The sequence below is a fragment of the Betta splendens genome, chromosome 5, assembly GCF_900634795.4.
Source record: "Betta splendens chromosome 5, fBetSpl5.4, whole genome shotgun sequence".
In the NCBI taxonomy this organism is placed as follows: Eukaryota; Metazoa; Chordata; class Actinopteri; order Anabantiformes; family Osphronemidae; genus Betta; species Betta splendens.
Window position 1 is genome coordinate 18,130,799 of NC_040885.2, and position 22,224 is coordinate 18,153,022.

At 41.8% G+C, this 22,224-nt stretch overlaps 2 protein-coding genes across 3 annotated transcripts; one reads left to right on the plus strand and one right to left on the minus strand.

The window, feature by feature from the left end:
* The first annotated feature begins 437 nt into the window (after positions 1-437).
* Positions 438-8,642, plus strand: appl1 (adaptor protein, phosphotyrosine interaction, PH domain and leucine zipper containing 1). Of its 2 annotated transcripts, XM_029151517.3 has the most exons (22): positions 439-633; positions 1,671-1,769; positions 1,901-1,960; positions 2,708-2,779; positions 2,948-3,035; positions 3,385-3,426; positions 3,635-3,693; positions 3,825-3,971; positions 4,533-4,615; positions 4,725-4,886; positions 4,998-5,186; positions 5,290-5,332; positions 5,411-5,467; positions 5,541-5,632; positions 5,711-5,890; positions 5,971-6,023; positions 6,132-6,306; positions 6,462-6,498; positions 6,577-6,714; positions 6,801-6,851; positions 6,971-7,060; positions 7,184-8,642. In XM_029151517.3, exons 1-22 carry the CDS (start codon positions 580-582, stop codon positions 7,334-7,336), a joined length of 2,124 nt encoding a protein of 707 aa, XP_029007350.1. In that variant the 5' UTR covers positions 439-579; the 3' UTR covers positions 7,337-8,642. The 2 variants fall into 2 exon arrangements, with proteins under 2 accessions (XP_029007349.1, XP_029007350.1); XM_029151516.3 differs by having other exon boundaries at positions 438-633; positions 5,290-5,467.
* Positions 8,643-9,019: 377 nt separating this feature from the next.
* LOC114855983 (uncharacterized) lies at positions 9,020-11,396 on the minus strand. The gene is made up of 6 exons (XM_029151551.3): positions 11,005-11,396; positions 10,599-10,679; positions 10,409-10,518; positions 10,263-10,334; positions 10,032-10,154; positions 9,020-9,672 (listed from the first exon to the last, which is right to left on the minus strand). The coding sequence occupies exons 1-6, from the start codon at positions 11,153-11,155 to the stop codon at positions 9,586-9,588; spliced, it is 624 nt and encodes a 207-aa protein (XP_029007384.1). The 5' UTR covers positions 11,156-11,396; the 3' UTR covers positions 9,020-9,585.
* Between the last annotated feature and the right edge of the window lie 10,828 nt (positions 11,397-22,224).

The following is a 22,224-nucleotide window of genomic DNA, read 5'->3' on the forward strand; positions in this document are numbered from 1 at the left end:
TACTCGCATCATAGTTAGCAACAACACTTCACTTGTAAAGCACTTTGGCAAACAATCGTTTTTTAAATCTATAATGTTCAACTTTGTGTGTCAATTTAGCATTTCTCAATATCAGTTATTTTGACAAATTGTCTAATAAAATAATTTAAAAAAATTGTAAAACGTAGCTTAAAATGTATTTACATAGAGTGACTTTACTACATAAATGTAATTGCAATTTAATGAAAAATAACTACAATAATTATTATATAGTCGCATATACAAAATCTTTTTCTCGCTTGGAAACTAATCTCCTTGACCGCCATTGTGGGACCAGGCCGTTCACGGATTCAGTAAAAGGGCGAGTGTTGTCAGAGCCAACATGGCGCGTTTCTTCATTTACTGCAACCAATCAAATTCATGGACAATTTTCCCGTCCAATAACAATTCACGCCGAAGGGTGGATATACGGAACAGGGAGGAGCTTTTTGGGGTGTTGTGAATTCGTGTATACAAGAAATCTTGAGTGGGAGTTGTCCGGTGGATTTGTTTTGTTTCGTCCGCTGATTATCACCGAGGTCCATCTCGCCAGCTGCAGCCATGCCCGGGATAGAGAAGCTGCCGATAGAGGAGACGCTGGAGGACAGTCCGCAGGTAACAGACGTCCTCCGTGGAGGCTTCAGCTAGCGTGCTAACGTTAGCCAGTTGTGTAGCTAGGCTAACTGTCTTTGTAAGATCAGTGTTTGCCATCAGCCAGAGGCAGAGATGCCAAGTAGAGCCAGCTTGCTAACCGCTAATAGCGCAGCTAACCACGGCGTAAATGGAACTTGTGCACCTGGGAAAAACGTCAACCAAGAGCAAATGTGCTATAAACACAAGCACAATAATCAGTGTTTGCACAGAAATGATCTCGAAGCTCGACTGCTTCCTTAGCCAGACGTCACCCCTTCCTACAGGGATAACTGTCATTCAGTCAGACTGTTCAGAAAGTTTTAAACACATCCCAGTCAGTGACATCTCCAGGTTAAAACACCTGCTGTGACATCACTGACCGTGGATGTGCAGTTGTTGAGATATGTGGGCATATTTTATGTGTAAACAGTTTGCCCAAGAAAAGCTGATTGTCAGAATAAAACCCAGACACTCCAAATGGGCATTTAATAAACAAACTGAAAACATCACTATATCAATCACCGTATTAAGTTACAACGTCAATAGTGTTTAGTTGTTGTTCAAGCAAATTGCACTTTTTCTTTGGATGTCTTCATTTAGCCCAGACTTTGTGGTTCTAGTTAACTGGTTACACTGGTCACTACTGGATCAGTCAATTATAGGTTTTCTTTTTGCGTGTGCAATACCGCAGGAATTCACAAGGTAAAAATTCCTAACTCAGGCAAATACAAATGCTTGCAAACTGTAAAGGCTGCAAAAGCAGGCCACAAAGTCCTGAGTTATTAATACAGGTATGTATCTATTTACCGACCATAGTAGCCGGACAATGACAGCCAGCTGAAGGAAGACGGCACACCTTAATGACATACTTTTGCTGTGGGGACAGATAGTGGGTGTGTATTTGCATAGAAAGCTGTGGGGTTGGTTTGGCAGTTACACAAGGAGTAATTTAAGGGCATATTTTGCTGAGTGATTTTGTATAGATAGAAAAGTGGATAATATTGTTCTTTTGCATGTAGACACGGTCTCTCCTGGGGGTGTTTGAAGAGGACACTGCAGCCATCTCCAACTACTGTACACAGCTGTATCAGGCCATGCAGAGGATTTATGATGCACAGGTACGCGGGTGACAGCTACAGTGCCACGGGCAATGCAGCATATCCAGAACATACAGCAATGTTAAGTGGTTGCAGGTTGAATTATGTATCACCAGCTGCTCAGCACTGTGCCTGCTGTTTTGTTTTTTTAGAATGAACTCAGTGCTGCAACACATCTGACCTCGAGACTGCTGAAAGAGTACGATAAACAGGTAAGCTGCTACGCTACGGCACCAGACACTGACCTGTTATCTGTTATTGCCTAAAATACAAGACTATACTGCACCAAATAGAAACATGCTTCCCAGTCTGGTTAAAATTTGCTTGAGATACTGTTCATCCAAAAAGAACAGAGTCCTCCTCCTTGAGGGATTTCTTTCTTTAGGTGTAGTATAATCCCATTAAAGTATAACACGATCTCAGCAGACTCACAGGCTTCCCTATTAAGGCTAAACGATTTGCTCCAGCATCTTTCAGACTGTCTTTTGAGCTCCACATCAGTTGTGAAAGCGGAAATGTTGGCTATCTAACAGATGATTCAATTCCAGGCTCATTTCTGCAATAAAGCTGTCATGAGCTGTTTTTTACTTCCTCTACTGCAACGGATGACTCCAAAACTCATGTCAGCCTCAGCAATTTGAACTGATGAATGCAAAATTTAGGAAAAAAGAAATCAGCAAAAAGACACAACGATGCCTGACTGCTTGAACAGCATAACTACTTATGAAACACCTATTGGTGTTATTGATGAATGTCACTGTAGCATTACTGGTACAGTCTGACTCTTTTCTCAGTAATCATGACATTTGGTTAACACAGGCTGCACTGCAGCACTGACCACAGGCCACAGATGTTAGCAGAGGCCATTGGCCTTATGTCCTAGGTCATACACGAGGTTCCTTAGTCACCGACTCTTTCACTGTCAGCATCAGTCTATAATTCCTTGTTATTGTATGCAGCGTTTTCCTCTGGGGGGCGATGATGAGGTGATGAGCTCCACTCTGCAGCAGTTTGCAAAAGTCATCGATGAGGTGAGAGACAACACAAACACATCAGAAGTCTTCTGCTTTATTCTTCAAGGTGTCTGGTACGAGCAGGTATAACTGCTGGGATAACTCTAGGATTTAGCCCCAATTTCTGTTAGAAAGATTTTAATGATCTTAAAGATCTTAATGTCTGTTTTTTCTTTCCATTTCTAGTTGAGTTCCTGTCATGCTGTTCTGTCCACCCAACTTGCAGACGCCATGATGTTTCCCATTACTCAGTTTAAAGAGAGAGACCTCAAAGGTAGGAAATATGATATAAACAGTTAAATGATGTTTTTTTTTCAGTTCATCTTCAAAAACAATATTGAGGTCCAACTCTGATGCTGTGAAACATGACCATGGTCATAGTCATGGGGCTGAGATCAAGGGTCTGTCAAGACACTGCCACAGTAAACTGGGGAATAAATGCATTATTGATTTGTGTCACATGATAACAAATTCTTCCTAATCTGGATGTGCATAATTTGATTGTTGCTGCAGAGGTTTCTCAGACATAAAAAGAAGCAATGAGTACAAAGTGCATAAGGCGTCCACACAAAGCTAAACAGCACAAACATGCATCTATTTTTTGTGTATTTCTTTTTCCCCAGAGATCCTCACTCTGAAAGAAGTCTTCCAAATAGCCAGCGATGGTAAGTTACTGCCATTGTGGTTTTGAAGGGATGAAAGCTGATCTGTGATGACTTCCTGCCCGGATCATGCTTTTTAGGAAGAAATACAGATACTCTGATACTCCGATAACACCAGATAACAAGTCTGTTTGGGTTTGCTTTCATGTCTGTAGAATCAGTTGTGTAAATTAAGACAATTATCTGCCTGTTGGTTTGCTTCTGTCTGCAGATCACGACACAGCCATAAACCGATACAGCCGCCTGTCCAAGAGGAGGGACAACGACAAGGTGAGATGAGAGAACACGCCTTCTGTTAGGGTCAATATGCAGTATGTCACTGTTGTCATTTGATACAAAACTTTTTTGTGAGATTAGCTGTACTTAAACATTCCTATTTCATGAAACTGTTCCTGCTGCAGGTGCGAGCAGAGGTAGTTGAAGACGTCTACACCTCCCGCAAGAAGCAGCACCAGACCATGATGCACTACTTCTGCTCGCTTAATACGCTACAGTACAAAAAGAAGACGGCTCTGCTGGAACCGCTGCTGGGCTACATGCAGGCTCAGGTACACTCCACTGCTTCTTAAATTAGACCTAATAGTCAGTCTAGGATCAGACCTAATGGTTAAGTGAACCATCACATACTGGATCGTGTCGTTGTGGGAATGTTGTGTTGAATTTCCGGCTGTTATGAGGGAGGTTTGGTTTGAGACCTAAGATGGTCAACTTTCCTCTACGTCAGGCCAACATTAGAAAGAAAGGAAGGAGCACAACGCTGACTTCATTAGTCTCAAAGGGGAATTCCTGTGTTACTGCAGCGCTTTCACACAGCACTAAAATAACACAATGAAGTAGAAAACCAATAAGGTGAGAAGACCAAACAATGCTGAACTACACAGTCTTTAGGAAAGTCTTCAAACCAGTGACTTGTAAAGCTGCCCACACCTTCAGAACACTGGATGATGTCACAGCGACCTGTGGCACATGAAGTTGACCTTTTTATCATTTCCTGCTGCGTTTTCAGGCCCTGTCTCACCCCTTTCCTGCTCAGATAGGATGCAGGGCTCAGGTTTCATTCTGAGGGGCTTGTTGGGCTTTTAAAATCTTCCTCTGCTTGTTTTGTACAGATCAGTTTCTTTAAGCTGGGCTCAGAAAATCTCACCCAGCAGTGGGAGGACTTCCTGGGAAATATAGGAACCAGCGTGCAGAAGTAAGAGCCTCACACCCTCCACCATCTTTACCAAACATAACAAATGGAGGAACCCTTTTGCAGAACCACGCATCAGTACAGAGCTCGTGTCTGTCCTGTGTGGGTGCAGCGTGCGTCGGGAGATGGAGGACGAGGTGGGGCAGATGCAGCAGACCATTGAGCAGATGGAGCGCTCCTGCGACCCCCTGTATGTGCCGTGTGATCCTGACCCAGCTCACTCGCCCGTCTGTCGCAACCTGACCAGAAAACAGGGCTACCTGCACATCCGCAAGTAGGAGCACCATCACACGCAGCCGAGCAGACGCGCATTCAGCTGCTAGTTATGAACACACTGTCAGAACATGCACAGCGTACGTCAGCAGCTCTTCTGTGCGGCTCTCAGTAAGACAGGCCTGGTGTCGTCATCCTGGGAGCGGCAGTACTTCTTCACACAGGGGGGGAACCTGATGCATCAGGCGCGAGGAGAGGTGGCCGGCGGGCTGGTCTCAGACCTGGACAACTGCTCCGTCATGGCTGTGGACTGTGACGACCGGCGCTTCTGCTTCCAGGTCACGTCCTTCGACGGCAAGAAGTGAGAGCTGCTGGTGCATCCACGATGGCTGCCTTTCACATTTACAGTAGAAATGACCTCTGGCCTCTGAGATCACACTCAGTGTTGTTGTTGTGTTTTCCAGAGTGGTGACTCTGCAGGCAGAGAGCAGAAAGGACTGCGAGGAGGTAAAACATGTCCCTGTTCTCCTGTTTGCTCTGCATTCTGCTGTTTTCCCAAAGCGTCTCTGCTGCTTCTTCCATCAGTGGATCTCCACCATTAACAACATCTCCAAGAGGATCTACCTGAGTGACAACGCAGAGGTCTGTGTGTGACAGAGACATGCGTGGTGTCTCTCACACAGCGGAAACTCAAACAGAAGGTCTATATTTGCAGGAGCTGGCAGCCAGAGTGAACCAGTCGGCTCTGGAAGCCGTGACTCCATCGCCGTCCTTCCAGCAGAGACATGAGAGCATGAGGCCCAGCAGGTCAGACTCACTCCACCAGCTGGGATTGACAGCGTCTCACCTCAGTGTCACACTGAATGCAGACCTCTGTGTGTCCAGTAAAGGGCGGGTGGGGCGAGCGAGCAGCATCAGCTCCGTGGGGTCCGAGCCGTCGCCGGCGCTGTCTGTGCTCTCACTGGATGCGCTGGTCGCCCCAGATACACCCATCCAGTTTGACATCATCTCCCCTGTGAGCGAGGAAAACTCAGGGCAGAGCAAGTCAGCAGCTCAGTCCGGGAGGTGGGAGTGCGTGAGAAGCCTCTCTCCTGTCTGTTAATGCAGCAGCTGCAGCCTCACTCTGTGTGTGTTTGTCTCTGCAGAAGAAGCAACCCGTTTGGAGAGTCAGGGAACCGCACGTCAGAGGACAGCGAAGGTGCCGCCATATTTGTAGTTCTGTGTGAACTGTCACTGGATTGTGTGCGTTGCAGTGATTCGTCTAAACGTTCTGTTCTGAGATGATGATGAAGGTCCTCTCATTCAGACTCCATCCTGCACCAGCTCTTCATCGTTAACTTCCTGGGCTCCATGGAGGTGAAGACTGCAGAGTCTGCGGACGTCATCGCTGAGACCATGAGGCAGATCCTCGCCGCTCGAGCCATTCACAACATCTTCAGGATGAGCGAGTCGCACCTGCTGGTCACCTGTGACTGCCTGAAGTATGGAGTGCAGTGACGCACGCGGTCGTGTGTTTGGGCTTTTATTGGGACGGACTTTGACTTGTCAGACCTTATTAAATAGGAAGATGACATTTGATGATGACGGTTTTCAGGCTCTTTAAGTTTAGTCATATTTCCTGTACTTTGTCTTTCAGGCTCATTGATCCTCAGACACAAGTGACTCGACTCAGGGTGAGGTGATCACTTGCTGCGCTTTATTCTCTGGCGTTTCCAGTAACTTCATGTCCACCCTCTTCTGTGCTGCTGTAGTTCCCTCTCTCCAGTGTAGTTCAGTGTTCGTCCCATCAGGACAACAAGCGGCTGTTTGGGTTCGTTCTGCATGCAGGCGGTTCTGGCGACGGCCGAGCCGTCGGCTACATTTTTGAGTCCAACAACGACGGAGAGAAGGTTTGTCTCTTCTTCTCATCAGTCTGTGTTTCTCACACTCTGCTCCATTGATGTGTGTGACCAGTGTGTCTGCTTCATGGTATCAGATCTGTGACAGTATCGGCCTGGCCAAGCAGATAGCGCTGCACTCTGAGATGGTGAGCAGACCTGTCTTTGCTGGAGATAATGCTCACGTTAACGTTTCTGTATGTAAATGCAGCCTTTGACTGTTGACTGTGGACATGGACTGCAGTGTTTGTCTCTGTGTTCTGTGTAGGACCGTAAGGCAGTGGAGAAAAGGAAGGAGCAGGACAAGGCCAAAGAGAAACAGCAGGAGGAACTCAGCAAACAGAGGCAGATAGAGAAGGTGAGCCTTAGTCCTAAAACCTCCAATATTGTGTTATATTAATGTAATATATACACGTGAACATCCTATAAGATCAAGTAAGTAGCATTAACAAACCTCCGAACTTTTATCTTCTCCTTTCAGGATCTAGAAGAGCAGAGCCGTCTGATCGCAGCTTCTAGTCGTCCTGCCAACCCGCCCACCTCTGACGGACAGTTCCTAGTGCTTAGCAACAGCCAATCAGAGGACAGCGATGCAGGAGACGAGGGCAAGAAGAAAGGCGAGTCCGAAGCCTAACGACACAAAGGGTGCATGTTTTACCTCCCAGTCAAGTCCCAGCAGCTGTTGCTGAGATCCAGCTCAGGAATTGGGAAGGAGCTCCACCCACCCGCCTGGGCTGCCTGGGCCTGAAAAACATGTGCTCCTTTTTAGCTGGACTGTTACCCTACAAAAAGGGGATAAACTACGCAAACGCACCCTATAAGAGGAGGAGACGTCAAAGACTTATATTTTAATCTGTGTTTAAGAAAACGAAAAGAGCTGCAATGATTAGTTTTTATATCGGCTCCAGTGTCCAGAACAGGACAACGATATAGATTAACCTTTAATTTTTTGTTTCTTCTATAAAAACTAACAATAATTGCAGAAGATATAAAGCAAAACACCTTCGGGGCCTGAAGGTGATGAAATGCGACGGCAGATTTTCTTCAGGCAGTAGTTTCTGCCAAAGTGAACGAGAGACCTCATCGGTTTCCTGTTTGTAAAACCTGTGCTTTATGATGTTATAATAGAAAAAGAAATGAAGTGTGAGGCTGAGCACCGCTCTGATGCATGTTCAGTTTAGTTTAGTTTGTTTTTGTCCCAGGCAGAAAATGAATCAAAATGAGTCATCGTTGGATGAAGGTTAATGAGAAACACTGAAACATTCTGCTGCAAATCACTAAAACTAAAGTCAAAATATCTACTTTGAAATGTTGTCCTCTTAAAAAATGACACACGTCAAACCTCCTGCAGTGCAATAACTGTGTATGATCTGAACGGTTTCCAGTGCCAATATTAACATTTTCTTTAAGTGTCATGAATTCAGCGGCTGAACTGCATCTGATGCTGTTCACTGTGTGTCGGTCCCAGGAAACGAACCCAGAGGCTGTAAAAGTAGAGAAGATGCTTCAAACAGACGTTCATTGATGAGAATGGTGCCGTTTACTCACCTGTGCCATCAAAAAGGACTTTAATGAGTTTAAAATCAGTCCTCCACCTTCTCCACCAAATATTTACCCGCTGGTGTGTTTCCTGATGTGCAGCGCTTCACACACATTTATCTGGGCCACTGTTTTATGCTGTTTGTGGGTTTTACTGATCCTCTGAATTGGCTGAACACATTACACGTAGTGATGTTAATCGCTGAGCTGTGGGAAACGTTACTGTGGAGCAGATCTGTCTCTGAGGCAGCAGTTACTGATGAAAGACTAGTGTTGGTGGAGCTGCACTTTACTGGAGCAGAGAAACGCAACATTGAAATGTAAATATGATCCAGAGGTCGATGTTCCAGTGTCACGATAAATAAAAAGGTTTCTCAGTGATGAATAAAGCACTAACTCCACCTGCCAGAGTCTGTTTGCTGATGTTCTCTGGTCAAACAAAGCTCACAACTGGACACTTCTTAAAATTCTGTATTATTATATATAAATGTGACCTTAATGTTATTAGTATTAGTAGCTAAAATCATTTAAAGGGTGTGAAGTAGGAAAAAAAATATAAATACAATGAAATACCTTTAAAAGTGTTCTCATACACTTGTACTACTTGTTTTTCCACAGGTGATACTGAGTGAAGCTGAAACAATTCGGTCTAGATTTAAAAAAATAAACCAGAATGGAAAACTTTACTTTATTTATATATTTTGAAATAAAATTAACATAGAGTGTATATATAACACATGATTTCTAGATCAAAGTATGGAAGTACAAAAAATATGCATCATTTTTAGATCCAACAGGTTTTATTTGAATTAAAAACAAACGTAAACATTGTAGATACCTGAACTGTACATAAATCAGCTTTCACTTTTTCAACCACATTTTATATAAATTATCTTCAGGTGCTTCTTATTTACAGAGTAAAACTAGTAAACATGAAATAAAAATCTAATAATGCTCAAACCAAGAGAAATCAGTGCACTGAACTCATTTTCCTCTTGTCTCAAGCAGTTTATCTAAACATGTGACAGAAAAAGTGCAGCGTCAAGTATACGTGTATCTCCAGGATACAAGTAAAAGCTCCTACAAGATGAGGAGTCGTTCTGCACAAATGTGAACTGTTGCTGCTTCTTGTTCATTACTTTGATTTAACTCAGCTGCAGTGTCACTGGATTAAATCAAGTTTCGCTACTTTTAACTCTATAAATAAATTCTTTGCTTTGACATGTTTTTTAATTCTTGGCACTAATAAAACCATGTGTAGTTGTGATGAGGTGGATATGGATCCGCAGGCTTTTCACAGAGGAGCAGCTGTCTCCAACAGGAAGCAGACGACCAGAGCACACGTTACTGTTCCAGGATCTGCTCTGAGAGCCAGTCCAGTCCCTGGACCAGACCCGACCCGCTGACGGCACAGGACGCCTGCACAAACCACTGCAGACACACACAACCATGAGCACAAACCACTGCAGACACACACAAGCATGAGCACAAACCACTGCAGACACACACAAGCATGAGCACAAACCACTGCAGACACACACACAATGAGCAGCAGCACAAACCACTGCAGACACACACAACCATGAGCACAAACCACTGCAGACACACACAACCATGAGCACAAACCACTGCTGACACAGACACAATGGGCAGCAGCACAAACCGCTCTCACTGACGCGTTTAAGCTGCATCTACAGCCTGGTGCTTTGCATTGAACTGCTGTAATTCTGCTGCAGGTTCATCTTCACACGTTTACTGCTGAATTGAACATCAGATGCGTGTGTTCTCACCCGCTGTGACACTGTGGACAGACCCAGGGCTGCTGTGATGTCGCTGGCAGACATGGCTCTGGGAAGATCTTGTTTGTTGGCTAGAACCAGTACAGCGACATCCCTCAGCTCGCTCTCCTCCAGCTGTCACACACACACACACACACACACACACACACACACACACACACACACTGGTCGATTAGTATTATTGACTGTGGGGACGCGTTAAACGAGGCCAAAGGTTTCTACCATCATGTGCAGCTCGTCAGCAGCTTCCTTCATCCTCTCGGGGTCGTTGCTGTCCACCACAAATATCAGCCCCTGAAGGAAACACACACATGATCCACATGTGCTCCTGTAACAATGTACTACACACAGCAGCAGTACTGCAGTACCTGTGTGTTAGTGTAGTAATGTCTCCACAGGGGTCGGATGATCGTTTGACCGCCCACATCCCAAACTGTAAAGCTGATGTTTCTGTACTCGACCGTCTCCACATTGAAACCTGTGCAGACGCGCGTAAAGAACAGCTCAGTGTTTTTCCTTCAGTCGCAGGAAAACAGATGAGGATCAACAAGCAGCGACCTATTGTTGGGACGGTGGTGACGACCTCAGACAGCTTCATCCTGTAGAGCAGCGTGGTTTTACCTGCTGCATCCAGACCCACTGCACCAACAAACACAGGACACGTTTACACTGACACTAATGGACCTATTTATTCATCATTAAAGATAGATATAAACCTTAGAAATCACAACAACAGGGCTGAAAAACTGAAAACCTCTCAGTGTTTTGTTTTCAGACGATCAAAGTAACAGTAAATGCTCACAAATCTGCATTAATGCCCAGTGAACTGGTCAATAATTAGGAATAAAGGTAAATGAGCATTTCCACTACAGATCCAAACTCAGCAAACTGCTGCTTCGGTAAATGCTGTTTATAGAAGTTTGACGTTTCAAAGTAATAAATGAAGCCAGTGACAAAATCTCACCCATCAGGATCCGCACAGGTGTCTTGGACGTGAACCTGGAGAAGATCCGTGAGATGATGACGCCCATGACGTAGTTCCGGTGGCTCCAGGTGCGTTCGTGAGCGGGTCGTGCGTGTCCGCCGCTGTTTGTGCCGCTGTGTGAGCCCGTCATGACTCTTATAGAGCCGCAGCAGCCCGCGTGCGCTCCACGGTGTCATCCTGGCTGCTGTCACAACCCTCCACGGTGGCAGCGGAGGCGCCACCGGTGTCACACCTCGGACCGGAAATAGCAACTTCCTCCCACACGGAGTTCAAAATAAAAGCTGTTTCGCGTCTTTCCTTCAAATTTGCTTTGCTAACAAATAAAACGACAGGAAAGAAACATTCTATCCGAACAATAAATAAAACTTGAAATGAACTAGTCCATTAGAGTAATTACTAATGACGTCACAGAAAACAAATAGATGATCGATCGTTTATTATTAATACATTTTGGTGGGATCCTCGTTCACGTGGTTTCCTGTTTCTGCAGGAAACGCTGCTGTGGCTGCAGCTGACACGGTTTCTGTGACTTGGAAGGTTTTAAGTGTCCACCTGTGTTTTAGTTCGATCCACGTGTCCGTCTCGTGTTTGGTGTTTATTCACCATAACAACACAAACATTTAACTTTTACGAGGTTCTAAAACTTATAAATGTAAAGACAAATGTCAACTTTGATGCTTTCTAATCCAACTTTTACCTTTTTAGTAATAATTAATTAAATAATAATTCAGTATTTTTTATTGGCCTTTTATTATTTATAATAATAATAATAATTATGTTATATTATTATGATATATAATTATTATTATTATCTATGCATCTACTACTATCTACTAATATAATCTCTAATCCAATTTTTACCTTTTTACTCAGTAATTACAGTTTTTTTTGGCCTGTTTGGGGAAACTATTTATCTGTGTATTTACTACTATCTCCGATCTGTTTGTAACTATTAGAAACTACTGAAGCACCTGTTTGACTCTCCTTCACACAAATCTTCCATTAGCGTCAGTCCATCACTTTATAAAAAGCTGCCAGGTCTGTGTTGTTTTTTACAGCATGGATGGAGGACGTCTGAGGCAGATGAGACTGAGTATCAGAGGTTGTGACTTACACTCCTATAGATTTCACTGTATTTTCTGTAATATTTAGAGTATTTCAGTTTTTAGCTACAGTTTGAAAAAAAAAGAATGTCATGGATTCAGTAAAAACTGCAGCGAAGCATTTTTTCATCTTAAACTGTTTCTTCTTGTTAAACTGTTTAAAATGGAGAGTTGTAGTTCACGGTTGCATCAAAGCGATCATTAAAAACGGTGATCCACACAATGGACTCTGTGTTACAGTAAAATCAATTTTCTCACCACAGAAAATCAGAAGCTCAGTAACCTGATAACTCAGTTTCACATCTCACTTCCTAAAACCTGAAACATAGAAACTTCCCACTGTTACAGATTTTCTCTATCTATTGTCCTGGAAATTTACAATAAAGAAGGTTATGAGAGAGTTGTCTTTTGGTAATTTAATGTGATAAAAGAAAATAATAATGGGGAAAGCAGTTAAAAAGATTGATGAGCACGATCAATGAACCAAAGACCATCTGGGAGATCAGAACATGCACCACGAGCACCGGTTCATACATTTTGCATTGTGTCTGACGCGCTGCTGGAATAGTAATGATGAGAAAACAGGTCAAAGCGATCAATAACAACTAAGATATTCACTTACAGTAGTTGATGTTAGTGGAAGAGTAGGTATTAATGAACGCAGGCCTGAAGTAGTAGTAGTAGAAGTCCGTGCTGGTGCTGATCTTCTCAGCAGCCGCTGTCACAAAAGCTGAAGTCAACACGAGCTCCAGTGCAACGGGTTCAGAGTGGACGACAGGTACGTGTTGTTCAGATGTTCAGGCTCCAGCGTGAGCAAAAAATAATAATAAAACCCTCGAGTGATACAATTTACAGTTTTGCACCAGTTTGCACAAATCAAGTCACTACTAAAAGGTAAGTGCTATCGGCTTCTTCCCGTCAGAGGTCACAGGGAATGAATCGCATGACTGCACTTCCTGACGCAACCCCTCACTGACGGAATTGAACCTGCAACCCAGACGAGCGGAGCGCAACGCTCCAACCGCTGCGAGCTGGAGCCAATAAACTCATTACTAATGAATCTAATCATGACTTCACTTAATTACTTAATAAATGTTTTATTTTTCCAGTTGCAGAGATCATCAGAGTGACAGAAGGCGATAATGTGACTCTGTCCTGTTTCATCAACGAGAACATTGTGTCTGAGCGGTTTGAGTGGAAGAAAGATAGAAAGAAGAAGGTTTCGCTGTATGAAGGTGTTCAGTTATCAGGTCAAGATGATCAGTTCAGAGGTCGTGTGTCTCATTTTGATGATGAACTGAAGAACGGTGACGCCTCCATAACCATCAGTGATACTAAACTGTCTGACAGTGGAGACTACACCTGTAATTTACCAAATCTTCAGCCCAAACAAACCTTCACCGTTCGTCTTGTTGTTGGTGAGTAAAACCTCATCACGTCAGGATTTAGATTCATGCTCCTTGTGTTCAGCAACGATTCAATGAGCTGCACTGAGTTTTACACCAGATTCTGTTTGATGGTGAAACAAAGTAAAGCTGATGTTCTGATACTGGTTCTTATACAAAACTGGACCTGATTTATAATTAAGGCCTTTTTACTCACTTACTGATTTATATATGTAATCTACAATGTACAAGTTATGGAAATGAAGTCAACATTAGCAGGAGACACAAAAGTGTGACACTGTTAACGAACTTGTGTGTCAACAAAATCACTGTGTGAAGTGTGAACAACATGAATTAACAAATTATTGCTACATATTTTCATCTTCCAGGTCCAGTGATCGTCAGAGTGAAAGAAGGCGATAATGTGATTCTGCCCTGTAAAATCAACAAGGACATTTCGTTTGAGCTGTTTGAATGGATAAAAGATGGAAAGAAGGACGTTTACCTGCATGAAGGTAAACCGTTATCAGGTCAAGATGAGGAGTTCAAAGGTCGTGTGTCTCATTTTGATCATAAGCTGAAGAATGGTGACGCCTCCATAACCATCAATGATACTAAAGTGTCTGACAGTGGAGACTACACCTGTGATTTCCCAGATCTTAAGACCAAACAAACCTTCACCGTTTGTCTTGTTGTTGGTGAGTGAACGTCTGATTATTAACTGATGAACTTGTGAAACATTTGGTTCCTCAGATTCAACCACAACCACACATTTACTTTGTATCAATTATGACTGATGTTTGTGTTATTTCACAGAAAGTGAAAAACTCCACATCCTCCAAACTACTGTGAAAAAGAGCGACACTTATCGCTGTGTAGCAACAATGGAGGAACTCAGTCATCAGGTTCATTCTGAGGTTCATGTCCAAATCCCTGGTGAGTTTCACTGTCTCCCAGTTTGTCGTTAATTGTTCATGTCTTAATAATAAATCTGTGTCAGGTTCACGTCCACACAGCTGCAGCCACATCTGGAGTCATTAACTTTATTCATGTTCAAGTATCATGACAGCTTCATTTTTATTTCTATTTGAGAAACACTTGTCTCTGTAAATGTGAGTTTAGTCGTAAAAGAACAATAAACATGTTACGGACCCCGGTTCGGAACCGGCGGAGCTTGATGGAACCCTGGGGCAGGAGATGAGATGCGGTGGAGACAGAACAACAACAGCACCCGCTCTGAGCGGGGAAGCTACGGCTCTCATGGAGCCAGGGTTCAGGCACCACGCGCAGCAACGCTAGGCTAATTAAGCACTCTGCGAGTGACCCTTTACACAGACACCTGGCCGCAGCCGGAGGACCAGGTCACAGGGAAACCAGGAGAGGGAAAACCCCAAATGCACGACCCACACACGAAATAACGTTTAACATAAAGATTCATTAAAATACAACATAAACTCACTGCAAAGCAGGATTCAGTTCAAACGCCAAGGAGAGAACTAAAAATCAGGTAAACGCTATTAAACAAACAAAACCCACTATCAATCTAAACGCTCCGTAAAACTACAGGCAGAAAGCTAAACATGGAACACAAAACACAGCATAAACTCACTGCACAGCAGGACACAGTTCAAACACAAAAAGGAAGGAACCAAAAATTACTGCAATGCAGGTAAAATCCTACAAAACACTCTAAAACGCTTCATACACTATGGGCAAAACTAAACATGAACACAAGACACTCACAGACCTTAACTGGTGAGAACAGGACAGGACATCAAAAGAATCCAAAACTCCAACTGCATCAAACGACTCTCTTTAACCATAACTTGGTGGAGAAACCAGCCACCACCACGAGTGGAACCACAACAGGTACCGTAACACTCACTTTCCTGTTGTTCCTGTTGTGTTTAAAGCTTCATGGTTCAACAGTGACTGTAAATAGTTTAAAGCTCATGAAGTCGTGGTCGTTGTGAGTCACTAAATGAAACAACAGCAGGTTTTAAACATTTAGTCTCATTTACTCTGAGACGTCAGTGACTCTTGGCTTTTAGACGCTGGATCCATGTTGTTAAGTCCCACAACAGCCTCACTTTAAATATGTTTATGTTTGAAAATATCATTTTATGTTCACATAGTTTGATTTTATAACAATAACCGGTTTTGATCATCGTATTTACTGAGGTTTGATGTTTTAACAAATTTTTTTAGATTTGATCAGTTTTATTGTTTGTGTGATGATGAGGATGAAGAAACGATGGTTCACCTCCATTATCTGTGTCACTAACGCTTGTTCTGTGTTTCAGAGTCAAACATCCCATTGATCGTTGGGTTGGTTGTTTTAGCAGTTATGGCTCTATTTGTAGCTGCAGGTGGAGTTCTATACAAAATGAAACGTAAGTTTAATGTATTTCCATCACTATAACATCAAAATGTTTTGTTCCATCAGCTTCTGTTTGAGCTTTTTATTCTTCGTCCACTTCAAATGTTCCTAAATGTCAAATGATGTTCATACGTCATTTCTTGCAGCTGAACTGATGAGGTTCAGGTTGAATTCTTGAAACAATTGACAAAAGCAAATGTCCACGCGAGTACGTCTACGACGCCGCGTCTCCACTAGGGAAGAAAAGGGATACGTGATTAGCTCCGAGATTGATTGCAGGCAGATTGAGAAAAATAATTAAGTTAAGTTATTGGGTTTATCGGAGCAGAACGAAGCGGTATGAAGCAGTGGAGGAGGTTGTGGCGAAGGAGGGTGTGTTCTGGTAGATGAAGCAGGTCAGATGGTTTAGGCTGAGGCCGCAGCTGGGTAGCGTCCAGCAGGGTGACAGCAGATGGGTTCCTGTCCGGCTTTTTCTTCGCAGAGCAACATCTGACGAACGGACTCCACACTTGGCTCTATGAATTAAACAAAACATGCAACGCTCCCGACTAGAGCAGTAGCACAGTCACTACAGATGGAGCGGCAAATTTTCGTTGCCTCGTTGCTGCAGGATTTCACACTGATCTTGTCATGACATTAGCATGACTTAGGTATCATTCCACCAAGCCCCCCCACACCAGTCATAACCCCCCACTGTGATGTACTTAATGCGTGGCTGCCTTGTTAACGCCCCCTAAACCTTTTTTAAGAAATGACCTGCAATTCCACATTCATGCACCAGGTGGAGCCTGGCTAACAAAACCACCAACTAACAGGCTAACAGGATGGAGTCTACTTGCCCATTCATGAATATTCAGTTTAACACTTGGCCAACATTTAACATTTACATTTAACATTTAACATTTACATTTAACATTTAACATTTAACATTTAACATTTAACATTTACATTTAACATTTACATTTAACATTTAGCATTTAACATTTACATTTAACATTTACATTTAACATTTAGCATTTAACATTTACATTTAACATTTACATTTAACATTTACATTTAACATTTAACATTTACATTTAACATTTACATTTAACATTTACATTTAACATTTAACATTTAACATTTAACATTTACATTTAACATTTAACATTTAACATTTACATTTATATTTAACATTTACATTTAAAATTTTGCACATTTAACTAAATGTGAGAAAACATGTGTCATTTAGTTAAATGTGAGAAAACTAGTTATAGGTGCTACTTTTACATTTGGCACCCCATATATCAAAGCTCCAGGTGTCGACATGTGATCAGGTTAACAAACCTCATCACGTCAGGATTTAGATTCATGCTCCTTGTGTTCAGCAACGACTCAATGAGCTGCACTGAGTTTTACACCAGATTCTGTTTGATGGAAACATAAAGTAAAGCTGATGGTTAGCTTTTAGCGGTTCTGATATAAAACAACCTGATTTATAACTGCAGCCTCTGTGGTTGTTTTAACATAATTACTTTGTTGTTGTCTGTTACAGAGGATTCATAGACATGATTAAACTAATCACAATCTAAATGTTTTATGCACCAACAGAATCTAAGGATCATTAATCAGAATCAAAGGCTGTGAACCTTTAAATTGTCCCTATTCAATGAATCCAAGTCTCAAAGTGAGACCATTGAGCATAAAGTGACATCAGGGAGTGAAAGCCGTCACTGACCTGTAGAGTCTGACGTAGAGTCAGTGGAGCAGCTGTTCCTGGATCAAAGAACCTTTATTATTCTGTAAACAGAGCGTCAACACTTTCTACTATCAGACACTCACAAGTCATTTAGTCGGATCCTCAGCAGTTACAGCATTTAACTGTTGTTGACTTCACTTTGAGAGTTTGAGATAAATTCTGATAAATGAACATGAAGAAAATGCTGATGAGACGTTGAGCTGATTGATTTTGTTTCCTGTCTGCATCATATAGAAAAACGAGAGTATGGCCCTAAAGGTAAGTTTTTTTTCATAATTATAACATCAGAATGTTTTTGTTCCACCAGCTTCTGTTTGAGCTTTTTATTCTTCGTCCACTTCAAATGTTCCTAAATGTCAAATGATGTTCAGACGTCATTTCTTGCAGCTGAACTGATGAGGTTCAGGTTGAATTCTTGTAGAAGTTGAGGCAGAGACATGAACGTTGTGTTTCAGACACATTTCAATGTTTCCTCTCATGGTCCACGTTGTGACTGAGGCTCTTTTCCTGTTCATCAGCTCAGATCTTAGTAGAAACTAAAGCTGGTGTCTGTGTCCAACTCTGAGCCTTGACTGTAGTTCAGCAGCTTGAGGTGCAGACGGCCTCCAGGAAGCTGAACATGGACTGATGCTCTGTCACTGTGACATCATCCACATGTTGAACACGTGATCGCTGCTGCAGCATCGTAACAGAAACTAAACTCTGATTGTGCTTATTGACATGAAGATATTTCTCTGTTTGGATTCAGATTCAGTGAAAATCAGTGTATAATGTCCTGGATTCATTTGTCTGTTTTATTTCTTGAATGTTGATAGTTTCAGTTCAGCTTCACTGTTTTTCTGCAGTTGATTAAAAAAATTGGCCTCATTGTGTTGTTGTCTGTTAGAGATGATTCATAGAGTTGTGGTGAAAATAAACTAATTACAATCTAAATGTTTACAGGTCCACTGATCAGAGTGCCAGAAGGCCGTGATGTGACTCTGCCCTGTGACATCATCATAAACATTGAGTCTGAGCAGTTTGAGTGGAAGAGAGATGGAAAGAATGTTTACCTGCATGAAGGTGGTCAGTTATCAGGTCAAGAAGATCAGTTCAAAGGTCGTGTGTCTCTAGTGAAGGACGGTAACGCCTCCATAACCATCATTGATACTAACGTGTCTGACAGTGGAGTCTACACCTGTAATTTCCCAAATCTTCACCAAACCTTCACCGTTCGTCTTGTTGTTGGTGAGTAGTTTGTTACTTGCTTCATTTCAGTCTTTTTATCTGTGATGCAGGAATTAAGTGATGAACTTGTGATGAATGTCTGTGTTTCTTCTTGCTGCTTCTCATCTGTTTTGGTTTTTAATGGTTCTGATATAAAACTAGACCTGATTTATAACTAAGGCCTTTTTACTTTAATTTATTTAAGTTCACTTAGAGAAATCTACAACGCACAAGTTCTACAAATGAAGTCAACATTAGAATGAGACACATGAATATAACAGACAACATTGTGTCTATTTAACATAATGAACGTCAGCCTCATTGTGTCATTGTCAGAGATGATTCATAGAGAAGTGGTGAAACTGAACTAATCAGAATCGAAATGTTTCCAGAACCATTGATCATCACGGTGACAGAAGGTGATGAAGCGACTCTGCCCTGTGACATCAAGAAGGACATTGAGTCTGAGCGGTTTGAGTGGATGAAAGATGGAAAGAAGGTTTACCTGTATGAACCTAAATCAGGTCAAGATGATCAGATTGTAGATCGTGTGTCTCATATTGATCATGAACTGAAGAACGGTAACGCCTCCATAACCATCATTGATACTAAAGTGTCTGACAGTGGAGACTACACCTGTGATTTCCCAAATCTTGAACGAACCTTCACCGTTCATCTTCGTGTTGGTGAGTAGTTCGTAACTTGCTTCATTTCAGTCTTTTTCTCTGTGATGCAGGAATTAAGTAATGAACTAGAACCTCGATGAGTCTAAAGCTGATGTTGTGATGAATGTGTGTTTCTTCTGCTTTTTAATGAGCTGCCTGAACCTCATGTTCAGAAACCAAGTCATTGTTAATGTTGGAATAGTTTCAATGAATGACAGTGATGTTAAAGTAGTTGATGTTGAGCTGCTGCACAAATGATGGACAGTGACTCTGATGTTCTAACGTCTATATCAAAGCTCCAGGTGTCGACATGTGATCAGGTTAACAAACCTCATCACGTCAGGATTTAGATTCATGCTCCTTGTGTTCAGCAACGATTCAATGAGCTGCACTGAGTTTTACACCAGATTCTGTTTGATGGTGAAACATAAAGTAAAGCTGATGGTTAGTTTTTAGCGGTTCTGATATAAAACAACCTGATTTATAACTGCAGCCTCTGTGGTTGTTTTAACATAATTACTTTGTTGTTGTCAGTTAGAGAGGATTCATAGACATGTGATTAAACTAATCACAGTCTAAATGTTTTGTGCACCAACAGAATCAAAGGATCATTAATCAGAATCAAAGTAAACCTTTAAATTGTATCTATTGATAAATTTAAGTCTCAAAGTGAGACCATTGAGCATTAAGTGACATCAGGGAGTGAAAGCCGTCACTGACCTGTAGAGTCTGACGTAGAGTCAGTGGAGCAGCTGTTCCTGGATCAGTGTCTGGTCCTGGTGCTTGAAGCTGTGTGTTAGTTAGTAGCAGTGAGTGAAGTCCTGCTTTGATTCGCTTCACATTTGTTTGTTTTTCACTGAGTGTGTTTTGATGTTTGATGAATTTTCTGGATGCCTGAATTCATCCTGACACAATAAAGGAAACGAACATAAAGAACCTTTTATGGTTCTGTGGACGGAGTGTCAACAGTTTCTCCTATTCAGACTCTGAGACATCATTTAGTTGGATCATCACCAGTTACAGACTTTAACTGATATTGACTTTGATTCTTTAAGATTCTTTAAGATTTTATAAATTAACATAAAGGATCTGTGGAGACGTTAAGATAATTGGTTTTATTTCAATCTGCAGGAAAATCTCTGCCGCCTGTTCCAGAAATCAACCAAGAGATGTACGACAGTACTGATGGTAAGTTTAATGTATTTTCATCACTAACATCAGAATGTTTTGGTTCCACCAGCTTCTGTTTGAGCTTTTTATTCTTCATCCACTTCAAATGTTCCTAAATGTCAAATGATGTTCAGACGTCATTTCTTGCAGCTGAACTGATGAGGTTCAGGTTGAATTCTTGTAGAAGTTGAGGCAGAGACATGAACGTTGTGTTTCAGACACATTTCAATGTTTCCTCTCATGGTCCACGTTGTGACTGAGGCTCTTTTCCTGTTCATCAGCTCAGATCTTAGTAGAAACTAAAGCTGGTGTCTGTGTCCAACTCTGAGCCTTGACTGTAGTTCAGCAGCTTGAGGTGCAGACGGCCTCCAGGAAGCTGAACATGGACTGATGCTCTGTCACTGTGACATCATCCACATGTTGAACACGTGATCGCTGCTGCAGCATCAGAGCACATACTGCGTTCATTTGTCGTCCCCCTTCATCATTTCTTGAATCTTCTTTTAACACATTCAGTTTATAGACTCATCTGAGATGATTGGTTTTGTTTCTTGTCTGCAGAAAGTCATCTATATGAATGAACTATTCATATATTTACCAGTCAAACAGAAAGCCATGACGACAATGATGCAATGAAGAATGTGGTGATTCTTTCATCAGATCCTAAAACTTCATCGACCCTCAAAAACTCATCATCTTCATTTCCATCAATGAACTTTTCTCCGTGGAGACAGTTCTTTCACCACTGTTGTCATGACAACCACCGCTTAATCTCATTTTGGATTAAAATGTTATTTGTCTGAACAATGTTTATTAAATGATTAAATCAGCAGCTTAGTTTTTGTCCAAAACAAACACATTTTCAAACTAAACAATGAAGAACACATGAGCTGCTGCTGATGTCAGAGCGACGCTGAGGAGAGTCTCCACAGCGTCGCCCTGATAACAGATCAGCTGCTCTGAGTCCTGACGTGTTTGTTCCACTGACATCAAACACTCAGACCTGCTGCCTCTGAGTGGAGGCTGTGGAGCCTCTGACTGGATGGATGTGAGACGTCTGTGTTGGTTCAGATCACATCAAGCTTCTTGTTTATGTGGAAATAGTTGACTTAGTATAAAGGTTGTCTTAGTTTAGTTCACCATAGCTTATTTTAGCTGTCATGCATGATAAAAAAGTTTGTATATTGTTTGTTATATTGTTTTCTCTTGTATGATATTCTGACTTGTTCTTTTCAGTATCATTCTCTTATTAATTTTTCTAGTTCTTTTGTTTTGAACAGACATATTTACAGTTTAATGTGTGACTAGTTTTGCTTCTTTAATTTGCTGGAGTAGAAATTATTTAGTTTAATGTAAAGTTAAAATTTACTTCATCACCTGTTTATTTCTATTACATTAATACATTTGCTACTTTATAAACACAAACATCAGCTTAAATTAACGATCTTCCAGTGTTAAAAACTTCTGTGTTTAAATAAATCACAAAATCTCAAATCAGTTGTTGATGTTGTCAATGATTTTGCTTTTTCATAAATAAAATAAACACGTTTAA

What these genes read in the sequence shown, in the direction of transcription:
- LOC114855983 (XM_029151551.3), bottom strand. Translation starts at nt 11,155, where the DNA reads ATGACGGGCTCACACAGCGGCACAAACAGCGGCGGACACGCACGACCC. An exon ending in CACCACCGTCCCAACAATAG is followed by an intron (nt 10,519 to 10,598) that starts GTCGCTGCTTGT and finishes GCGTCTGCACAG; the next exon opens with GTTTCAATGTGGAGACGGTC. An exon ending in ATTACTACACTAACACACAG is followed by an intron (nt 10,335 to 10,408) that starts GTACTGCAGTAC and finishes TGTTTCCTTCAG; the next exon opens with GGGCTGATATTTGTGGTGGA.
- appl1 (XM_029151516.3), top strand. Translation starts at nt 580, where the DNA reads ATGCCCGGGATAGAGAAGCTGCCGATAGAGGAGACGCTGGAGGACAGT. An exon ending in TTGCAAAAGTCATCGATGAG is followed by an intron (nt 2,780 to 2,947) that starts GTGAGAGACAAC and finishes TTCCATTTCTAG; the next exon opens with TTGAGTTCCTGTCATGCTGT. An exon ending in CACAAGTGACTCGACTCAGG is followed by an intron (nt 6,499 to 6,576) that starts GTGAGGTGATCA and finishes GTGCTGCTGTAG; the next exon opens with TTCCCTCTCTCCAGTGTAGT.